We start from the raw sequence: 19952 nt of genomic DNA on the forward strand, positions 1-19952 counted from the left end.
CACGGGCCCAGCCGCTCCGCGGCACGTGGGATCCTCCCAGACCGGGGCGCGAACCCGGTTCCCCTGCATCGGCAGGCGGACGCGCAACCACTGCGCCACCAGGGAAGCCCTGCCCTTTTTTTGAATAATCATTGCTGGTACTAATGAGCCCTTGCTTTGTGCATCACACTTTATTGAGTGTGATGGTTTATGTTTACTATCCTATGTAATCTAACAACCCATTTGACAGATAGAGAATCAAGAGGTTAAGTAACTCCAAAGTCAGATAGTTAATAAATGGCAAACCTGGTATTGGAGCTCAGGTTAGTGTAACTAAAAAGCTTGTAGCCAGAGATAACTATCAGATTTTATTAGCCTGGCTTGTGAGTTGAGTTTAAACCCATTAGTGTGTGTTGAATAGAATATTTTGTAAGCATGAACTATACATGTGAAGTAACTGAACCTTACACTGAGAGACTTTAAGGTTTGTATGGCATGGAGTTTATTTAATGTTTATCATGCTTTTTAAAAAATTTCTTAGGGCTTCCCTGGTGGCGCAGTGGTTGAGAATCTGCCTGCCTAATGCAGGGGACACGGGTTCGAACCCTGGTCTGGGGGGATCCCACATGCCGCGGAGCAACTAAGCCCATGCGCCACAACTGCTGAGCCTGTGTGCCACAACTACTGAAGCCGGCCCCCGCTCCCCGCAACTAGAGAAAGCCCATGCACAGAAACGAAGATCCAAGACAGCCGAAAATAAATAAATAAAATTTAAAAACATTTAAAAAAAATTTCTTAAACCATTAATCTAAGGTGACCTGAATCAGAACAGTTGTTGCTTAGATACAATCAAGATATAAAGTAGGAGTGATAAGAGGGATAATGTTTCCTCGCAGATCTACTTAACTTACAGATGCCTGGAACAGTGGGTATAGACTATGTGGTGGATAGTATTTCCTCCTTAGCATTGTCTTTCACTTTAATTTTTAATATTTTTTTTTTCCTAGGGAGGTGCATTTGTTGAAATCTTTAGTGCTCAAGGAAAAACTCCTGGAGCAAAATGGAAGATCCTTGGCAGTCCATCTGTGATTTGGAAAGTAAGTGTTAGAAATTAGAGCCACCTAAATCCTGGAAAGAAATGAGAGTAAAGATTATAACAAGAAGGGCTTGGTAAGATTTCAGAACCCGTTTTTCTGTTCATTCACTTCAAAACCCTTTCATGACATCATTGGCTGCAGCCCTCACAGACACCCCTCCTTGGCCATTGAAGACTTTGGCGCACAGCTCATAACCCATCTCTATATGCCAAGTCCTGCTGCTGTTTTAGGTGACTTCCGTTTCTGTGAGGAAAATCCAAACCCTGGGCTTCTCAGCTTCTTGATTTCTTCATCTCTAATGACATCTTCCACTCTACTTCAGCAGCCTTTCCCACTGTCACACCTCATACCTTATCACCAAAAATTGCAGGGCCTCTGAAGTTACTAAGTGAGAACTTGAGACATCCCTCTCTGAGTCCAGTCTTCGATTCTTAATGTTGCTTGCCTAGTTACTCCCACTGTATTTGTTCTTCAACCTAATTGAGACTCTTAGGCCATCGACCATTCTACTTTTCTCCCTGTGTTTAGATTTATTTACTTATTTAGTTAACCTACTTATTCACTCCCTCTGTCTTCACTTTTTTTTCTCTCCAGCCCAGAATCCATGGTCCATTATTTCAGTCACTTCCCAGTCAAGACCTCGAATGCCCCTGTTCCTTGTCCTTTCATCGTGCCTGCCTAGCAAACGCCAACCATTTCTGAATCCCCGATCCTCTCTCTTTTCTGTGCCTGCATCTGGGCTTCTCAATACCTTTGGAAAAATATCTATAGTCTCTCAGATCAATAATGCTATAAATTCAGTGTCAACAGCCCCAGAAGTTCTCTTGGTCTCTCAGATGGTTCTTTCTCCATTATCTTCAGGTTTCCAGCCACTAACTTCTTACCCCCATCCCCATCCCATACCCAGGACAGACCCTCCTCACTCATTCACCAGAAGACCTCACCCCCCATTTCACAGGGAAAAACTGATGTCAGCAGGTAGAAACTACCTCATCTTGCTGCTACCAGATCTAAAAATCTGTATCCTTCCCTGTTCTTTCCTCTTTCTCTTCTCTCTTGTACAGTTGAGAGAAAAACACCTTTCTAGGGACTTTATTCTATGGATAGTTTTTTAAAACTACTATTAATTGAGTGCTTACTGTTTGCCAGCCATAGGATTCAGCACATTATATGTTATATAATCGATACAATAACCTTGTATCTCACAAGGTACCCTTATGCCTGTATTATAGGCATAGTAAGGTTAAGTGACTTGATCAAAATTCTGTAGCTCTTACTATGAATAAAAGTTAAATGTGACTGTGAGGATACAGAGCAGAGAGATTAGGTAAGGCTTCCCTGAGGAAATGATACTTGATCTCTGAGAACTAACTAGGCACCAGGTGGAGCTGGTAGAGAGAAGAACATTTCAGGCAATGAGAAAAGCAGGTACAAAGTCCTTGCTTTGGAGGAGCTTAGAATTTTTAAGAAACTGCTAGAAGGCTACAGAGGCTAGGATTCAGAGTGAGGGAGAGTGCGAGGCTGGAGATGAGGTTTGAAAAACTGGGCAGGGGCTAGACTACACAAGGATTTGTGGCCGTGCTCAAGATTTTGGTAAGCTGTTGAAAGGTTTTAGTATATGCCCAACTTGTGTGTAGATGAAATAATACACTCGTGTGTATGTTCATTTGGAATACATAAGAGATGCTATTGTGATGGATATGATACAATTTTATTTAAATGTTAATTCTTAGCAGCCATTAGTTACAATGTATTTCTTAACGTATACAAAAAGGAAGAGTGGGAGGATCTATGAAATATTTTATTGTGAAAAAGGAGTCTTTATACTTAAAGACTGGAAATTTGCTCCAAGATAAAAAAATAACCATTTACATTAGCACTTTGACTGATGGAAATTAGACTCTCATGTGTAAGTTTTTCATTTCCAAGCTTGTTTTGTTTCTGTTCATTTTTTAGGTAACCTTAGTTGTAACACTTTAATTTGTACTGATTTTAAGTAAATGATGTATAGAACTTCAAGTTAGAGGACTAGTAAAATAAGGCACTGATTAATTCTGTATAAGCCATGGCTTGAAACCGAGGAACTTCCAAACTGGATACAACATAGATTAGATGGTTTATTATACTGTTAACAGAAAGTGATGTTCAGCCTATGCTATTAGGCAGAAATACATAGATTAAAGGAGGGAAAGGGTAACTAAACTCTGGAAACTTTAAATTAGTAATTTGGGAATCCCTGAAGTTGGAGAACTTTTTATCATTTGGAGGAAGAGTGTCTTGATATAGTAGAGAATTTGCCCAGTGGCTAAGGGTGGCTTCTATATTCCAGTTCCCAGCAAGTCTCAGTGTAAGAGTATCATCAAGGCCTGAGCTTATTTTAAGTCATTTCAGTGTGGGGCTTTTTCTGTGGGCTTGCTTCTCCAGTTTTATAATAAAAGTCAAATAAAATATGCAGTTACCACTGTTTTCATTTTTGTTCTGTAGGAATTTGATAAAGAAGTTAAAAGTTTTGTGTTTGTCCTGGAAGGCAGCAGCCAAACAAATAAAATTCAGTTACCAAAGGAGAATAAGGAAATCCGTGAGTAAGACTTTTAATATTGAAGCTTAACATTTGATGCTTAAAGTTACACTTTTAAGTCTCATAAACAGGCCTATTTGACTTTTACTGGCATCTGTCGATGTAAAGTAATAAGATTTTTTTTAATTTAGAGTAACTTTATGCCAGGCTTTTGAAAAGAGATTCTGCTTCATTGTTTATTAGAAATTTACTTGTATGTTAAAGAAGATTTAGACGATTATTCAATTAATTAGACTAGTAATGATATTTATGAAGCACTTACTGTGTGCCAATGACTTTCTAAGCATTTCATATTTTTTAATTCTTTCAATCCTCACAATAGCTCTTTTACAGATGAGCACACTGAGGTTGGTTCCTCATCAAGAGACCATGAGTTCATAAATTATCATAAATCAATTTGTGAGAAAAAAATTTATGCAAAATATTATATAAGGCATTATTTAGTAAGAGATCAACTTATATACCTTTAGAAATATTAGTATCTAATTGTGATTTAACAAAAACCCCAAAAGTAGACTTCAATTCTTATCTACTTTGGAAATGAGGATCAGAGGTTTAAAGCAGAAGGAACCCTGAGAGATCACCTAAATTTATGATCAGAAGCCCAGTTATTGGCCACACTGGGGTTAAAATTCAAGGCTCTGCCACCAAATTAGGCTTTGTGTACACTGATGTGATTTAAGAAATATAATTTATCAAAATGCTTAATCATATTTTCATTAACTTTATCCTATATTTAACTATTGTGATTTAGCAAATGTAGGTAACCAGCTGTTTTTTTACATTCATTCTTTACTTCTTCATTCATTAAGAACATTTATTGAATACCTGTTGTGTACCAGGGACTATGAAAAGACCTATTCTTGGTATCTGATTTTCTCATTTTAATTTGGTTTTCTAAACTTTTATAGGCTGTATGTTTTATCTACTATTTCAAGCTACTACATGCATATTTTAGATTTCTAAGACATAAACCAAACCATAGAAATTATAGATGGAAGATGATTCATTTTAAAGTGGTATCTTTCTAAATAAAATAAGAAACAACCTCAAAGAGAAGGGATAATCATTGTTAAAATAATTTTTTTAATTTACTACCATTTTAAAATCATGATATCCTCATAGTTTGCATTTTTTAATAGCGAAGATTTTTGTCATTTCTGCATAAATTTGTACTGATAAAGTGAACTAAGATGAGCCATGGAAACATGTCTGAAACTGGAGGTTTTTTGTTTTTTGTTTTTTTTTTGCGGTACGCAGGCCTCTCACTGTTGTGGCCTCTCCCGTTGCGGAGCACAGACTCCGGACTCGCAGGCTCAGCGGCCATGGCTCCCGGGCCCAGCCGCTCCGCGGCATGTGGGATCTTCCCGGACCGGGGCACGAACCCGTGTCCCCTGCATCGGCAGGCGGATTCTCAACCACTGCGCCACCAGGGAAGCCCTGGAGGTTATTCTTTAACAGGAAACATGGTCCGTCTTTTTTAAGAATATTGACTTTGTAAAATAGACACATTTGATTTACAGGAACATAACTTTATTCTAAACCAGTGTTCTTTTGTTTTTTCTTACTGTTGGCCTCTCCTTCCATGTGATGCCTTCAGCATCTATGCATATGATGATGTTATTGACAAAATCAAGTCACTTCTAGTAACGTTTCTCAGTTGGCTCTGAGAAAGATTTCTCCTCTACCAAAGGCTCAGTGATTAAAGACAAGCTCCCCTTTCCCACTTTTATCTAAGTTTCTTTTTAGAAATAAAACAAATTTAATGTGTTATAATTGCTTTTTAAAAATGGAAAGATGATAGTTTTAATTGGAAGAAAGGGAAGAATCTCTTAATGTATTTCTTGTACAAAGCCCTGTGATTAAAAATTAATCTGGCTTTTCAGTAGCATGTGCAGCCCTGTAACAAATGAAACAGTTTATATAGTCTGTCCTGCACCAATGTTTTTAAGATTATTTGGAATTTTTGATAATGGGAATTTTTAGTTATTTTTACTTGTATAAAATGACCTTCTATGTGACATTGTTATGGTTAAATTTAAATTTAATGGCATACCTTGAATAGAGAATTGGCTTTCTGTTAACATTTCTAAATTAAGTTCAATTACCATTATCTATTCCTATTTTAAGAGTAAACATCCACTTTATTTATGCCAACTTGACATTAGGTACCTCATATGTGTTTCCTACTATATTAAGTACCTGTGAAGAAAGTCTAATAGTGAAATTCAATATTTTTAACTTTTCATTTTAAATAGTAATATTTCTGAATTATATTTGAGCATCTCTAAATATGTCAAAGTTTTTTTTTTAAACTCAGCATCTGATCAAATAAAGGAAGGTGTGATATTATCAGATTGTGTACTTCTCCAGGGCAGGACTCTTGTATCATCTACTTTGTACCCCTAACTTAGTGTGTCATATATAGTTGGTGTTTAGTAATTTTGTTAAACTTGCCATACTAAGAAACTATAACAATTTAGGTTATAATTTCTACTGGTAACCATTTGGCCTTGATAATGAGACTTGTAAATCATTAGCCAGTTAAATAAATAAATCCATGTTGCTATTAATGCTGGAACATGTTATATAGAGTTGCCCATATGAGAAGAAGCTCTGTTACATGTAAACATCTATCATTTGGATGGTCTGTCCAGGGACTTTCTGTTTGAGGCTCATGTTTGAAACCATTGTTTTCTCTGCCTGTGGCATCTGAATCAAATGGTGTGTCTGTCGGGATCAGCATCCCTGAAGCCCTGTGTTGATCTAAGTTTCAGCTGCTCTGGTGGATGAGGTCATCTTTATGAGGTTCCTCTCAGCCTCCCCCTGCCCCAACTTCTGGTATTTTTTTTTTAAATAAACTCATTATGACTTCCTCTTTCTAAAGCCCTTCAGTGGCTTTGACTTCACTATTCTACTGATACTGCTTTTGTCACAGTCACTAGTACTCTCTCTATTGCTGAATCCAATGACCAGTTTTCAGCCCTCATCTTGCTTAACTTAACAGCAGCATTGACAAAGGTGACACACTCCTCCTTGATATAGTACTTTCTTCACTCATCTTCCAGGATGCCCATACTCATAGTTTTTTTTCTCCTACTTCGCTGGTCTTTCTTCTTAGTCTCCTTTCATGGTTCTTCCTCTTCTCCCCAACACAACTTAATGCTGCAATGCCTCTGGACTCAGTCCTTGACCTTCTTGACCTTGAACTTTTACTCCTTTGGTTTTGGGCTCTAGTCTCATGGCTTTAAGTATCCTCTGTGTTGTATACCAGCTTACATTTCCATCTCTGACTTGTGTCCCAAACTCCAGATTTGTATATTCAGTTGCTTAGTTGACATTTATACTTGGACAGCTTTACCCTAGAAATTTTTCTTCCTTCTCCTGCAGACTGCCCCATCTCAGTTGTTAGCAATTTGTCTTTCAGTTGCTCAGACCAAAAACTCTTAAATCAGCTTGATTTTTCCTTTTTTTCATCTAGAAAATCTTATTGGCTCTATCTTTAAATTAGATTTAGAGTCTGACTACTTCTTGCCACCTCCCTGCTACCACCCTGGTCCAAGCCACCATTATCTCATGCTTCGATTATTGCAGTAGTCTTCTAATTAGTCTCCCTGTTTCTGACTTGCCTCCCTACAGTCTGTTGTCAACTTAGCAGCCACAGTGATTCTGCTGAAAATACTCCATCTCTCTCAGGGTAAAACCCAAAAATCTTTAGGACCCTGTGGTATCTGCTGCCCTCTTAACTCTCTTTGCTTAACTTTAACTTTACCTCCTATTACTCTTTCCTTTTTCCCTCTGCTCAAACCATACAGGTCTCCTTGCTCTTTTCAACCATAGCCTGGTACCTTAGCACCTTAGCCCTTGTGCACAAGCCGTACCCTCTACCTAGGGCTTTTATTCCCCAAATAGCTACATGGCTCACTCTCTCTCCTTCTTCAGGCCTTTACAAAATAAAATGTCACCTTCTCAGTGAGGACCCATCCTGACCTATACTTAAATTACAACCTGTGCTTTGTATCCTTTCCTCATTCTTAATGCCCTTTACCCTGCTCTCCCTTTTCCTATAGTAATTATCACCATTTAACGTGCTGTTTATGTTCTTTTATTGTTTTTTCATCATCACCAGAAACTAAGGCCTACCAGCACAGAAATTTAGTCTATTTTGTTCACCTAGAACAGTGCCTGGCACATAGTAGACATTCAGTAAATCTTTGTTGAGTAAGTGAGTGAATGGATGAGTGGCTTCCCATTGATTTTAGGATGACCTGTATCCTTCACATGGCTTTCAAGGCCCCGCATAATTGAGTTCTTCCTGGCTATTTGCCAGACTTATCCCCTGCTACTTTTCCCCTTCTGTCTCTCCTACCAGTCCTTTAGGCCTTTAAGTCCATGCAATCTACTATAGCCTCTTCCATCACATGATGGAGTATTCCCTCTCCCTGCAGTATTTATTCCTCTCCTCTACCCCTACCTTCCTTGCCCAGTCAATCCCTGCTATTCTTCCCAGCTGAATTCCAATGTTACTTCTTCAAGAAAACCTTCACTCATCATCCTCTTCCTCTCAAGGACCCAGGATTATATGCTTTCACAGCACCCTGACCTTCTCCTTCATGGAACTAGTATATAACTTCTAAGAGGGAAGAGACCATGCCTGTGTTATTCACTAGAAAAGCTTCAACACTGAGTCTTGCATATAGTATATGTTCAGTGAATCTTTATTAAATGAGAGATCTAATTTAATCTACACAAATGATTCTGTGAGGGGTAAACCTAAATTATCAACTAAGTTTTACACATGAAGAATAAAAAGGCCCAAACAGATTTTCTGATTTGCCCAAGTTATATGGAATAACCCATAATGAAGGGATAATTGTTCTCTGTGTTGCAGTGGGAAAGGTGCACTTTAGTGTGCTGTTTGTGCTAGGGCTGCCATAGAACCAGGAAATATCTTCAGTCATGATTTATCAGGTCACTTATAAAGGATTACTGTACTGTGGTCTAGTCCCAACTCTTTGGACAGTGTAACACTTGCAAAATGTATATTGAGGTATATATACAACTGTTGTTTGCTGTAATGAAACAACTGTAAAAACCACTGTTTAAAATCTAATGGTGTTTTACCAGATAAATGTGTCTTAAAATATTCAAAAGAAGAAAGGATCTGACCCCTCAAAACATAGAGGTAGTTTTTGTCTCAGGCAGAGAACAGATTATAAAACTGCAGAAAGCTGGATATTTCAGTAAAAAGAGTGAATTTTTATGAATTTTATGTACTTGATGGGCGTTTTTGACTAACAATAGTTCCACATTCATCATTTTAAATGTAGATTTTAAATTCAGATTTTAAATATAATGTAGGCATGAGGAGTCAGTTTATATTTACTAGGCCACTGGGAAAAAAATGTTACTGTAGAGTTTATTTAGCATTTCTGACACACAGGATCAGTGTATGTCAGATGTTATTAATGTACTTTTTTCTTTGTCAGATGATCACCATATGGTATTGTACTTCTTTTAATCTTAGAAGTGAAGCCTTTTGGGAACTAGGGCTTCTATAACTGAGAGAGTTGAGTTACAAAGCTCTCTTTTTGAGGGCAAACATCTTTCATATCTAAAATGGTTCATACAAAAATGCCCTATATGTGTAGTTCTTTGTGTTTGAAGAGAACAGTGCTGATTCAGTGAGATTTGTGACATAAATTAGGGACCTTTTGTAAAGAGTGATTTCATTTATCCCAGTGCTCTGTCACCTCTATTTATGGGGGCCTTTGTGCAATGGAAAAATACTGTAGGTCCAATCAATGGAAGATGCAAGAGAGAGAGAGATTGATTAACGGTGGCTTATTTAAGTTGGCCTCATTTTGGTATCTCATTTTGGTTTTGTAATCCAGAACTCTGGTTGTCTTGTTGGCTTTTCCCATAAATATGGTGAATCTGATTCCTAGAGAATTTTCTAAGTTCAGAGGCTTTTACCCCTATTTCCATTATGTTGCTTACTCTGCTGATGGCTCTTTGCAGCCGTTTATAAGCTTAGTATTTTAAGTAAAAGTTACCTTTGTATGTTTGATTTTTAAAATGTTAAGCACATTCGGTCAAATATGGTTTTGTTTAGAAACTAGATTTGGGGTAAAATATAGGAACTGTTTAAGTTGTTCAGGAATGTTGTAAAATATTTTACCATAGGAATTGTAAACCAGAAGATCTTTATATATAGACTACCCAAACATGTATTGTTACTTTAAAAGACTTAAATTTGTTAAGTCTACTAAGTTGGAATAAACAGAAAATAACGTGCATGTTAGACCAGTTGCCTTCCTTAGGCCTTTCTCCACATATTGGCCCGTACTGTTAGATTTGTAGGAGAGGTTCACAGATATATCGACATTTCCATTTCCTACCCAGTGTCTCACATTGGGAAAAAAGTTGCTAGAAGTCATGTTTTAGGAGGAAGTTATACTAAAACGTTCATTAAGAGCATCATAATTGAGAGATCAAGCAAAAGTTCAAACGCTAAGAGGAAGGGCATTAAGTGAATGGGTCTGAAGAGGTAATATGAAATCAGTTGATTTTTGAAGCAGTTGTAGACTTCAGTTATCAAAAGTACCATAGGTCTTTCTCCAAATTTTTTTTTAATCCAGGTGAAGCTGGTGATGGGGAATAAAAACTATCAGTTCTTAATCTGTGAGCATTAAATTAATCAAAAGTGTTAAATTAACAAAAGGTATTATAACTGAAAATATGTTCCTCCATCCATCTCATTTTAGACACATTTAAAACCGTATGAACTAGATATGGCTCATCAAACCTTCAGCTGTAGTTGTCATAATTAGAACTGTTTTTTTGATCTATTGTTTTTCGTTAAGTTGTTAAGTACAGTTAAAATTGTCAGTGAATAAAAATAATTGCCACATGCTTTTATGACCGCCTTAATGAGAGTCCATAGTTCAATTTTATATGTGTCTATTGAATGTGTGCACTTTCTTGCAACCTAATAAAAATAGTAAATAAAAAATTATTATTTTGTAAATTTTCGTAAAAATTTCACCAAGCCCACAGATAGAACTTTAAAAGACAACATTTGTTGTTAGAGTTTGATTTGAGTTCATCATTTTTTTTGCTTTTATAATGAGGTTGTAACTCAGGGGTAGTGCTGTTGCAGTTCTGTGTATTACTGAAATGATAAAAGCTTCAGCTTGTTTATGACATGTGATTGTTTTGTTTATATGTACATATAAATGGTTTAGACATATAAATGTATATTTTCCCCCTCTCGTTTTAGTTGGACTGATCCAGAGGTTTCTTGTACTTCAGATTTACATACCCCTGGGACGAGACTTCTCCACCGAATTGCTGTAAGATATACAGAATTTCTTTCAGTGTTTTATGTGTATTAGACATTTGATCAATTGAAGCAGTACGAAGAGTCATTAATTACAAGTGGCAGTTTTTGCATTAAAGAGCAGTGACTTATCAAGTTGACATGAAGTAATTAAACTAATTTGATGGTATTTCTCAGATATACTGTAGTCTGGCATTTCCCTAAGGGAAGAAAGCAAATTTCATCTGTTTTAAGAAAATATCAAAGGATTCTGAATTTGACAATAAAGAGCCTATAATTTGAAGAAATAAATAATCCAAAAGTTTGAGATTTTATAGTTCAAATGAGGGGTGATGTTATGTTTTGTACTGTCTGCTATTGGAAACTGTATTTGGTTCTAAATTAATTGAAATACCTTATTTTAATGTTATTTATTTTTTATTTTTTAAATTTTATTGGAGTATAGTCGATTTACAGTGTTGTGTTAGTTTCAGATGTACAGCAAAGTGATTCAGTTATACATATACATATATTCATTCTTTTTCAGAATCTTTACCCATGTATGTTATTACAGAATATTGAATAGAGTTCCCTGTGCTATACAGTAGGTCCTTGTTGATTATGTATTTTAGATATAGTAGTACATATACATATATTCATTCTTTTTCAGAATCTTTACCCATGTATGTTATTACAGAATATTGAATAGAGTTCCCTGTGCTATACAGTAGGTCCTTGTTGATTATGTATTTTAGATATAGTAGTGTGTGTGTATGTTAATCCCAAGCTCCTAATTTATCCCTCCCTCCCACGTTTCCCCTTTGGTAACCATAAATTTGTTTTTGAAATCAGTGAGTCTGTTTCTGTTTTGCAAATAAGTTTATTTGTATCATTTTTTAAATTAGTCTCCACATGAGTGATATCATATGATATTTGTCTTTCTCTGTCTGACTTACTTCACTTAGTATGATAGTCTCTAGGTCCATCCATGTTGCTACAAATGGCATTATTTCATTCTTTTTTATGGCTATATTCCATTGTGTATATGTACCACATCTTCTTTATCCATTCGTCTGTTGATGGACATTTAGGTTGTTTCCATGTCTTGCCTATTATAAATAGTGCTGCAATGAACATTGGGGTATATGTATCCTTTCGAACCATGGTTTTCTGTGGATATATGACCAGGAGTGGGATTGCTGGATCATATGGTAGTTTTATTTTTTTTAGTTTGTTAAGGAACCTCCATACTGTTCTCCATAGTGGTTGTACCAGTTTACATTCCGACCAACAGTGTAGGAGGGTTCCCTTTTCTCCACACCCTCTCCAGCATTTATTGTTTGTAGATTTTTGATGATGGCTATTCTGACAGGTGTGAGGTGATACATCATTATAGTTTTGATTTGCATTTATCTGATAATTAGTGATGTTGAGCATCTTTTTATGTGCTTTTTTGGCCATGTATGTCTTCTCTGGAGAAATGTCTATTTAGATCTTCTGCCCATTTTTTGATTGGGTTGTTTGTTTTTTTGATATCGAGCTGCATGAGCTGTTTATATATTTTGGAGATTAATTTCTTGTTGGTCACTTTGTTTGCAAATATTTTCTCCCATTTTGTGCATTGTCTTTTTGTTTTGTTTATGGTTTCCTTTGCTGTTCAGAAGCTTGTAAGTTTAATTAGGTCCCATTTGTTTACTTTTGTTTTTAGTTTCATTACTCTAGGAGGTGGATCCAAAAAGATATTGATGTGATTTATGTCAAAGAGTGTTCTGCCTATGTTTTCCTCTAAGAGTTTTATACTATCTGACCTTACATTTAGGTCTTTAATCCATTTTGAGTTTATTTTTGTGTATGGTGTTAGGGAGTGTTCTAATTTCATTCTTTTACATGTAGCTGTCCAGTTTTCCCAGCACCACTTATTGAAGAGACTGTCTTTTCTCCAGTGTATTCTTGCCTCCTTTGTCATAGATTAATTGACCATAAGTGAGTGGATTTATTTCTGGGCTTTCTATCCTTTTCCATTGATCTGTATGTTTTTGTGCCAGTACATACTGTTTTTTATGATTGTAGCTTTGTAGTATAGTCTGAAGTCAGGGAGCCTGACTTGGGATTGCATTGAATCTGTAGGTTGCCTTGGGTAGTGTAGTCATTTTGACAGTATTGATTCTTCCAATCCAGGAACATGGTGTATCATTCCACCTGTTCGTGTCATCTTCGATTTTTTTCATCAGTGTTTTATAGGTTTCACAGTACAGGTCTTTTGTCTCCTTCTGTACCTATTCCTAGGTACAGAAAGTCCCCTACATACGAACAGGTTCCGTTCCAAGAGGGCTTTCGTAAGTCCAATTTGTTCGTTAAGTCCAACGAAGTTAGCCTAGGTGCCCAACTAACACAATCAGCTATATAGTACTGTACTGTAATAGGTTTATAATACTTTTCACACAAATAACACATAAAAAACAAACACAAACTATAAAGAAAACATTGTTAATCTTACAGTACAATACCTTGAAAAATACAGTAGTACAGTACAACAGCTGGCATTAGAGGGGCTGGCATCAGGTGAACAGGCAAGAATTACTGACTGGAGGAGGGAGAAGAGGTGGGAGATGGTAGAGCTGAAGGATCATCAGCAATAGGAGATGGAGGGCAAGCTGCAATTTCACTTACACCTGACGTTGGTGGCACAGGTTCTTGTTCCTTGCTGGAACCAGATACACATTCGCATCTTTGAAAGTTTGCAGCTTGAAGGTGCATATGTAGGGGACTTACTGTATTTTATTATTTTTGATGCAGTGGTAAATGGGATTGTTTCCTTAATTTCTCTTTCTGATCCCTCGTTGTTAGTGTATAGGAATGCAAGAGATTTCTGTGTGTTAATTGTGAATCCCGCAACTTTACCAAATTCATTGATGAACTCCAGTAGTTTTCTGGCAGCATTTTTAGGATTTTCTATGTATAGTATCTTAATGTTATTCACTTTAGTTGAGAAATATTGGTCTTTTCTGTTGACATATAGATGTCTTGGGATATATTTGTTTTAAATGGCCTTGCTATGAACGAATTGTTTAGCAAAAATGAGCATATACAAATTTTACTCAGTTGAGCTACCTGTTGTCTGATACAATTCTGAGAATGAAAATAACATTTAATTTGTATATTCATATAGAATGGAATATTGTTTAGGGTCTCAGTAATAAATTTGTGTGCTTTCAATAAAACATTATATTTGGGGTATGCTATTTTCTAATTTTTCTTTGTAACTAATAGCTGTCCAAGGTCAAAGCTTAGGCTTTTATTTTCCCTGCTGGAAGAAGTGACTTTTCCTATTAATGAAGTTAATTTTGGACTAGTTACACCGGTTCAAACCAAGGGGAAGGAAGAGCTTTCTTAATAAAATGAGATTAACATAAACTCGAGGTTATCAGTTTCTCTTTGTTTATGTGAATTAAAATATTAATAATGTGTGCATATGTTGGTAAAATATGAATTTTAGCTAATAGTATATTTTGTTTTCTGGAATGATAAAGGATAGATGGAACAATTTATATTTTTATTTTATTCAACTTTAAATCTTATAAACTTCTAAGATTTTCTGTTATCATCTGCCATGGTCACCAAGATTCTTTAAAGTAGTTCATATAGTAACAAGACCAAAGCAGCATTTGATGCTCGTATGTATTAGGTTGGCCAAAAAGTTCGTTCGGGTTTTTCTGTAGATGGTTTGGAAAAACCCAAACGAACTTTTTGGCCAACACAATATCTTTTTCTAGTTCTGCAGAAAAAGTATTTTCAAGACTCTGAAGTTACAGTGTACCATATAAAGTTTTATTTTCAGTGGAGGGGAAAGTGGTTTCCTACCAAATGGAAGAAGACACATTATATTTTATTTTTAAGCTTGTTAGGTTCCTTACATAGAAATCCAGTCCAACCCTTCTGTTCTCCTGATCTCTACCACCTATACCTTGAAGCCATGGTAGAGGTGCTGGTAATTGGCCTTTTGATCAAAGTTGTGCAAGTTTGCTGAACCTTGGGATGTAATCTTTTGCTGAAGAGCACTCTTTTCCTATGCAAAATTAAGCTTTATTTGTGCCCCCAAACACTTGAGCTTATCACTCTAGGCTAGGCAATATACTGTTTTAACTAAGTTAATAATAATTAAAGCTTTAATTATTGAGAAATCAATAGGTATCTTAGGTTTAACTTAGTCTAGCAAGATAGCAGTTGATATAAGTAAGCCTGACCACCCCTTTGTTACCGTGTGATTAATGCTCTTGAAGGATGGGAAAACATTTTCATGGGTGATGGAACTAACGGTCAGATTTTGAATTCAGTTGACTATAATCATAGTCTCTTGTTCTCATAGCCACGTGGACAAACATTTGTATTTTTCAGATTGTTTTAGTTTTATAGTTTTTGCAAAACAAATGTCTTATGGACAAAAGGTCAAAATTATTAAATAACATGGGTAAAACATTCTTTGTCCTGACGTAGTGAAATTATCAGATTATGAGATGTATTAACTATGCATTTGAATTTGTTGCTAATAGATAATCAAAATATTTTGCTATTTTAGGAAGTAATGACAGAGACCATGTTTTACAAGAAAGAAGGTAGAGTAATAAGTATTGATTGCCTTTCTAACTACAGCTTTTTCTTTTCCTTAAATGAAAGGGCTTTCTTTCAGCACCCTTAGTGTTTTACTATGTTTCTAGCAGCATAGCTCCAGGCCATTTTAAATAATATATTTCTCTAACAAGCTTGGAAAGTCACAGAGGAGAAGGATATCTGGCTTCTAAAATTTTTCATTGTCAGAATGGGAGAGGCATTTTGTTTCACAAAGATACACTTACACATCAAGAGTTTTTCATAAGTGGAGTCTTGCCAGCTGTTTTATGAGTTTAATACGCATTTCTTCAACATCTTCCTGTGTATCTTATGTTCACTGGATGATTATACTGCTCAGGAGAAGGTCATACATCTGTGAGTTAGTGGATGCCTTAGAACCAGCCACAGCTCTGCTTGAGGAATCACTCATGATTAGTCAGTCAACAAGTTATTGAATTCCTGTCACAGTCATACAGTGTGATACGCATAGGGGAGTTAATCTACGTTGAATCTGTTTACTTCTTCCCACCCTCACTACCCTCCTAGTCCCAAACCACCATCACATTTCCCTGATTTACTATTAGAGTATCCGAGTAGATTTCCCAGCTTCTTCTCTTATCCTTTTACAATCCTATCTCCACACTGCAGCTAGAGTGATCATTCTAAAAACCAACTGGAATTTTCACTGTACCAAGGACAAACTCCCAAATCCTTAATGCTCCCATGTGCTCTGGTCTCTCACCTCTCCCTGCTCATCCCATACCACTCTCCTGAGCTCACCAGCTGTCAGCCACACTTGCTCCTTTCCAGCCATATTGGCTTTCCCTTCCTCACACACCAGGTGAGGTCTCCGCTTAGGGTCCGATGCACAAGTGGTTTATATCCCCATTTCTTTACCTTGTTAACTCTTACTCAGTCTTCTCATCTCAGCTTAAGTCTCCCCTCTCCAGAAAGCCATTCTTTGACTTCCCCCAAATAAATGAGAAATAAATCTTATGCTCTTTTCTAGCACTCTACTGCTTTCCTTCATTACAACTTTGCCAGTTTGTAATGGTATATTTTATTTGATTATCTGTCATTTTGAGTGGTCTTTGAGTTCCATGATATTCTAGCCCCTAACACAATGCCTGGCACAAAAGCTCTGAAATATATATGAGTGGGCAGGAGTGGAATGAGTAAACAGGACCCAATCTCTGTCCACATATAGTTTGCTTTGAGGGTAAAAGATCAGTTAAAAGGCAATTTAAATACATCTTTGTAAGTGTTATGATGACATAAGAGCAAGACATAGGGAACATGTGACGTATTAGGTAGAAGTAAGAGCATAGGCCTCAAACGAGACAGATCCAGAGTCAAATTCTGCTTTACCTCTGTGGGACTTTGGGCAAGTTACTTAACTCGCCTCACCTATAGGATGAGAGTAATAATACCTACCTCACAGATTTGTCGTAAGAATTAAATGAGAAAATTAACATAAAGTAATAATGGCTAACATTTATTAAGCACTTATTATATACTGGACATTGTTGTAAGCATTTTGTTTTCACTCAGTCCCCAAAACAAGCCTGTATAGTAGTCATAAATATTGCCTCTATTTTACCATTGAGGAAACTGAAATCCAGAAAGGTTAAGGAATTCGCCACAGGTTACAGACTTACTAATAATCTTAGAGGCAGAAATCAAACTTGTAGTCTAAATCTAGAACCTGTGCTCTGCACCACCATACCATGCCGCCATATTTGTAAATTTTCTATCTAATTATACATACATACATATATGGTAGGGATATTTAATTTGAATTTTAGAACAAGATGAATGTGCTCAGCCTTCTACATCTTTAGGGGCTTCCCATAGCACAGTGCTATCATCAGAGTTCCACAGAGGAAAGGTCTTTCATTCTGAGCTGTTCCTGTTTCTGTAATTACCCATTTAAGAAATAAATGCTTGAAAATTAAAGGAAGAATTTTACTCAAATATTTTTTGTTTAATATTTTGCATCGTAAATGTGACAATACTTGTATTACACTTTTTTTTTCCAAAAAAAATGAGAGCTAAGAAACAACTTCATTTCATCTTTGTTGTGTCTTTACTTTGGTCCATGCCTAGGCCTTTTTTTTCTTTAACATATACATATTATATTATTCAAAATCCTGCATCTGTGGGTAAGGCAGCTTCAGAGCTTCATAACCTGACCAGAAATTATCCAAACACATTGCGTTTTGCATATAGAGCAAATGGAGTGTTTACTGTGCTAACACACAGTATGTTTAGCATTAAAGTAACAGAATTCTCTCATACTTCTCTCTTTCAGTGTAAACCCACAAAAGAAAATATCCTCTCTTGCTTTTTACAAAAAAACTCCTCATTTTGACTTGCTTATTTCTTAGTATTAGTTGCAGTTTTCATTTTAAAAGTATTTTAGTGTACTTGTGTCTCACTGACCTGAAGTTAAATGATTTAATAAACAACAGATTTTTAAGAATTCTTTCATTTTGTGATCTCTTCTGTAGTGCTTCATGGTAGCAGTGGGAAGCCAGATCTCCCCTGTGTGGGTTGTTAGGTGTTTCAGAGCCTGGGGGCAGAATCTTGTGTACAGGAGGAGCACCAAGAACCTGAGCTCTTGGAAGAGAACCAACTGCATCTTGAAATAGAAATCCGTTTCCCTATATTTGATGCTGCCAATCACACTAAATAATTTTGGAATATTACATTTTTGTACAGGAATTTCATTCATGTTACTGAATATTGTTGAGCATTAATTCCTTTCTCTATCCTGATTTTGACAATTATCTCGATGAATTCTGAGAGACATTTTATACTGTTAATGCCTCTAGTGAACTGACATTATTTTTCTCATTTTCACTCAGCTCAACCAGTGCTTTTTCAATATATGGGATGAAAACACTATGAAAGCTGGTGGTGGGCATCGTGTGCTCTTTTGGAGAGGTTGAGATTCTTAGCCTGCAGATCCCAGGGAATATTATTGCCAGAAGGTTTCACGTGTTGAGCCCTTAGCTATTTGGAGTACTACTTTCATTTGGAATCTAATAAAGTAAATTCCTAAAAAAAGAGAGAGATCCTTAAAAGGGTCCCTAGTCCTTAGAAATTTTAATTGATCCTTTGTGATCTCTTCATTGCAGTATTCTGAATTTGAAAATTATATCTGAGTAGAGTTTAATGATTTTAACCTAGAATCCAATCTAGTATTTATGATGCTCATTCCAGAGTTTTTGTCTTGTCCTTTTGCTTTATCCCCTGGTTTTATGCCTTTGGGCTGGACACTGTCTCAGTTTCCTCTTCAGTAAATGGTAATGTGAACATTTTTCTTTTAATTGCCAGAGTTAATCAGTGATATTGTTTTTTCTGTAATTTTAGGAGGTTTAGGTTCATATGGATCTTAAAGCTTCCTTTTCCATTTCTATAAAATGGAATATTGAAACATACCCTTCCTACAAAACAAAGCTTTAGTCTCAGGGTAATTTAGTGAAAGTTACTGTTATATCACTTTTTCTGTATTGTTACTAGTGAGCTAGACAAATAGGTCAAAAGAGAAATTTAATAGAAGTTTCAGGTCCTTCTACCCTATTGAATTTTGCTCCTTACTGTCCCTTCTTCAGTGACATCGGAGGCACTAGATTCTTTTGAAACTTTAAACCAAGGAAAGTGAATATGGCCTCACAGCTGCAGACCTGTTCTTTTCACATGTCATTTGTCTTCTTCAGCCACTTTAAAGCCACCAGAGTTGAGAGAATACCTAAATTTAATAACTTTAGGTCAGAATGACATTGGTGAGAGCTTTTGAGATTGTGTCCCTTTACCAAGCACAACTCTTCCTTTGGAAAATTTACTTTCTTATCTTTTTGGTCATTTTGATGCCTACCTTTGAAGAAAATAGTGGTTGCTCTATAGCTCTTAGGTTATTTGTAAAGAAAGTTTTATCCAAGCACAAAGTCTTATCCAATGAAATCTTTTATGTCACTGAGTAAATACATCTCTAAACTGTGTTTAGAACTGGTCGAAAATGGCCAGTGGTTGCTCTTTTTTAAACTAGTAGTATTATATACTAAAGTGGTAATGACACTGCAAGTTTCATTAACATTTTCAATGCATCTCATGTCTAATTCCAACTTCTATTTTTTTCTTTTTAAAATCATCAGTATTTAAATCTCATTATTTTAATGATATCCAATTAAATGTGCTTGCATAATCAGTATATTTTGTTACATGCATTAGTAAAGGAGCACTTTAAGATACTTTGCATACTGACTTTCATAATATATTAAATTTGCATGCCTTAAAATAGGTTTTATATGGAAGTTTTAGATAACAGTGATAGGTGTATAAATCAGATGCCATAGTCTTTATCTAT

General features: G+C 36.1%; 1 protein-coding gene across 15 annotated transcripts in view; it reads left to right on the forward strand.

Annotated features, from left to right (window-relative positions):
* Positions 1-19952, forward strand: part of CFAP20DC (CFAP20 domain containing) — a 297986-nt gene that overhangs the window by 3025 nt on the left and 275009 nt on the right. For 14 of the 15 annotated variants that reach the window (XM_024124132.3, XM_028479359.2, XM_028479361.2 and 11 more), the window contains exons 2-4: positions 987-1076; positions 3561-3654; positions 10937-11009. In XM_024124132.3, coding sequence (XP_023979900.1) covers positions 987-1076; positions 3561-3654; positions 10937-11009 — 257 coding nt within the window. The remainder of the gene's footprint in view (positions 1-986; positions 1077-3560; positions 3655-10936; positions 11010-19952) is intronic. The other variant, XM_028479357.2, reaches the window with a different exon arrangement.

Source organism: Physeter macrocephalus, chromosome 18 (assembly GCF_002837175.3).
Source record: "Physeter macrocephalus isolate SW-GA chromosome 18, ASM283717v5, whole genome shotgun sequence".
Taxonomy (NCBI): domain Eukaryota; kingdom Metazoa; phylum Chordata; class Mammalia; order Artiodactyla; family Physeteridae; genus Physeter; species Physeter macrocephalus.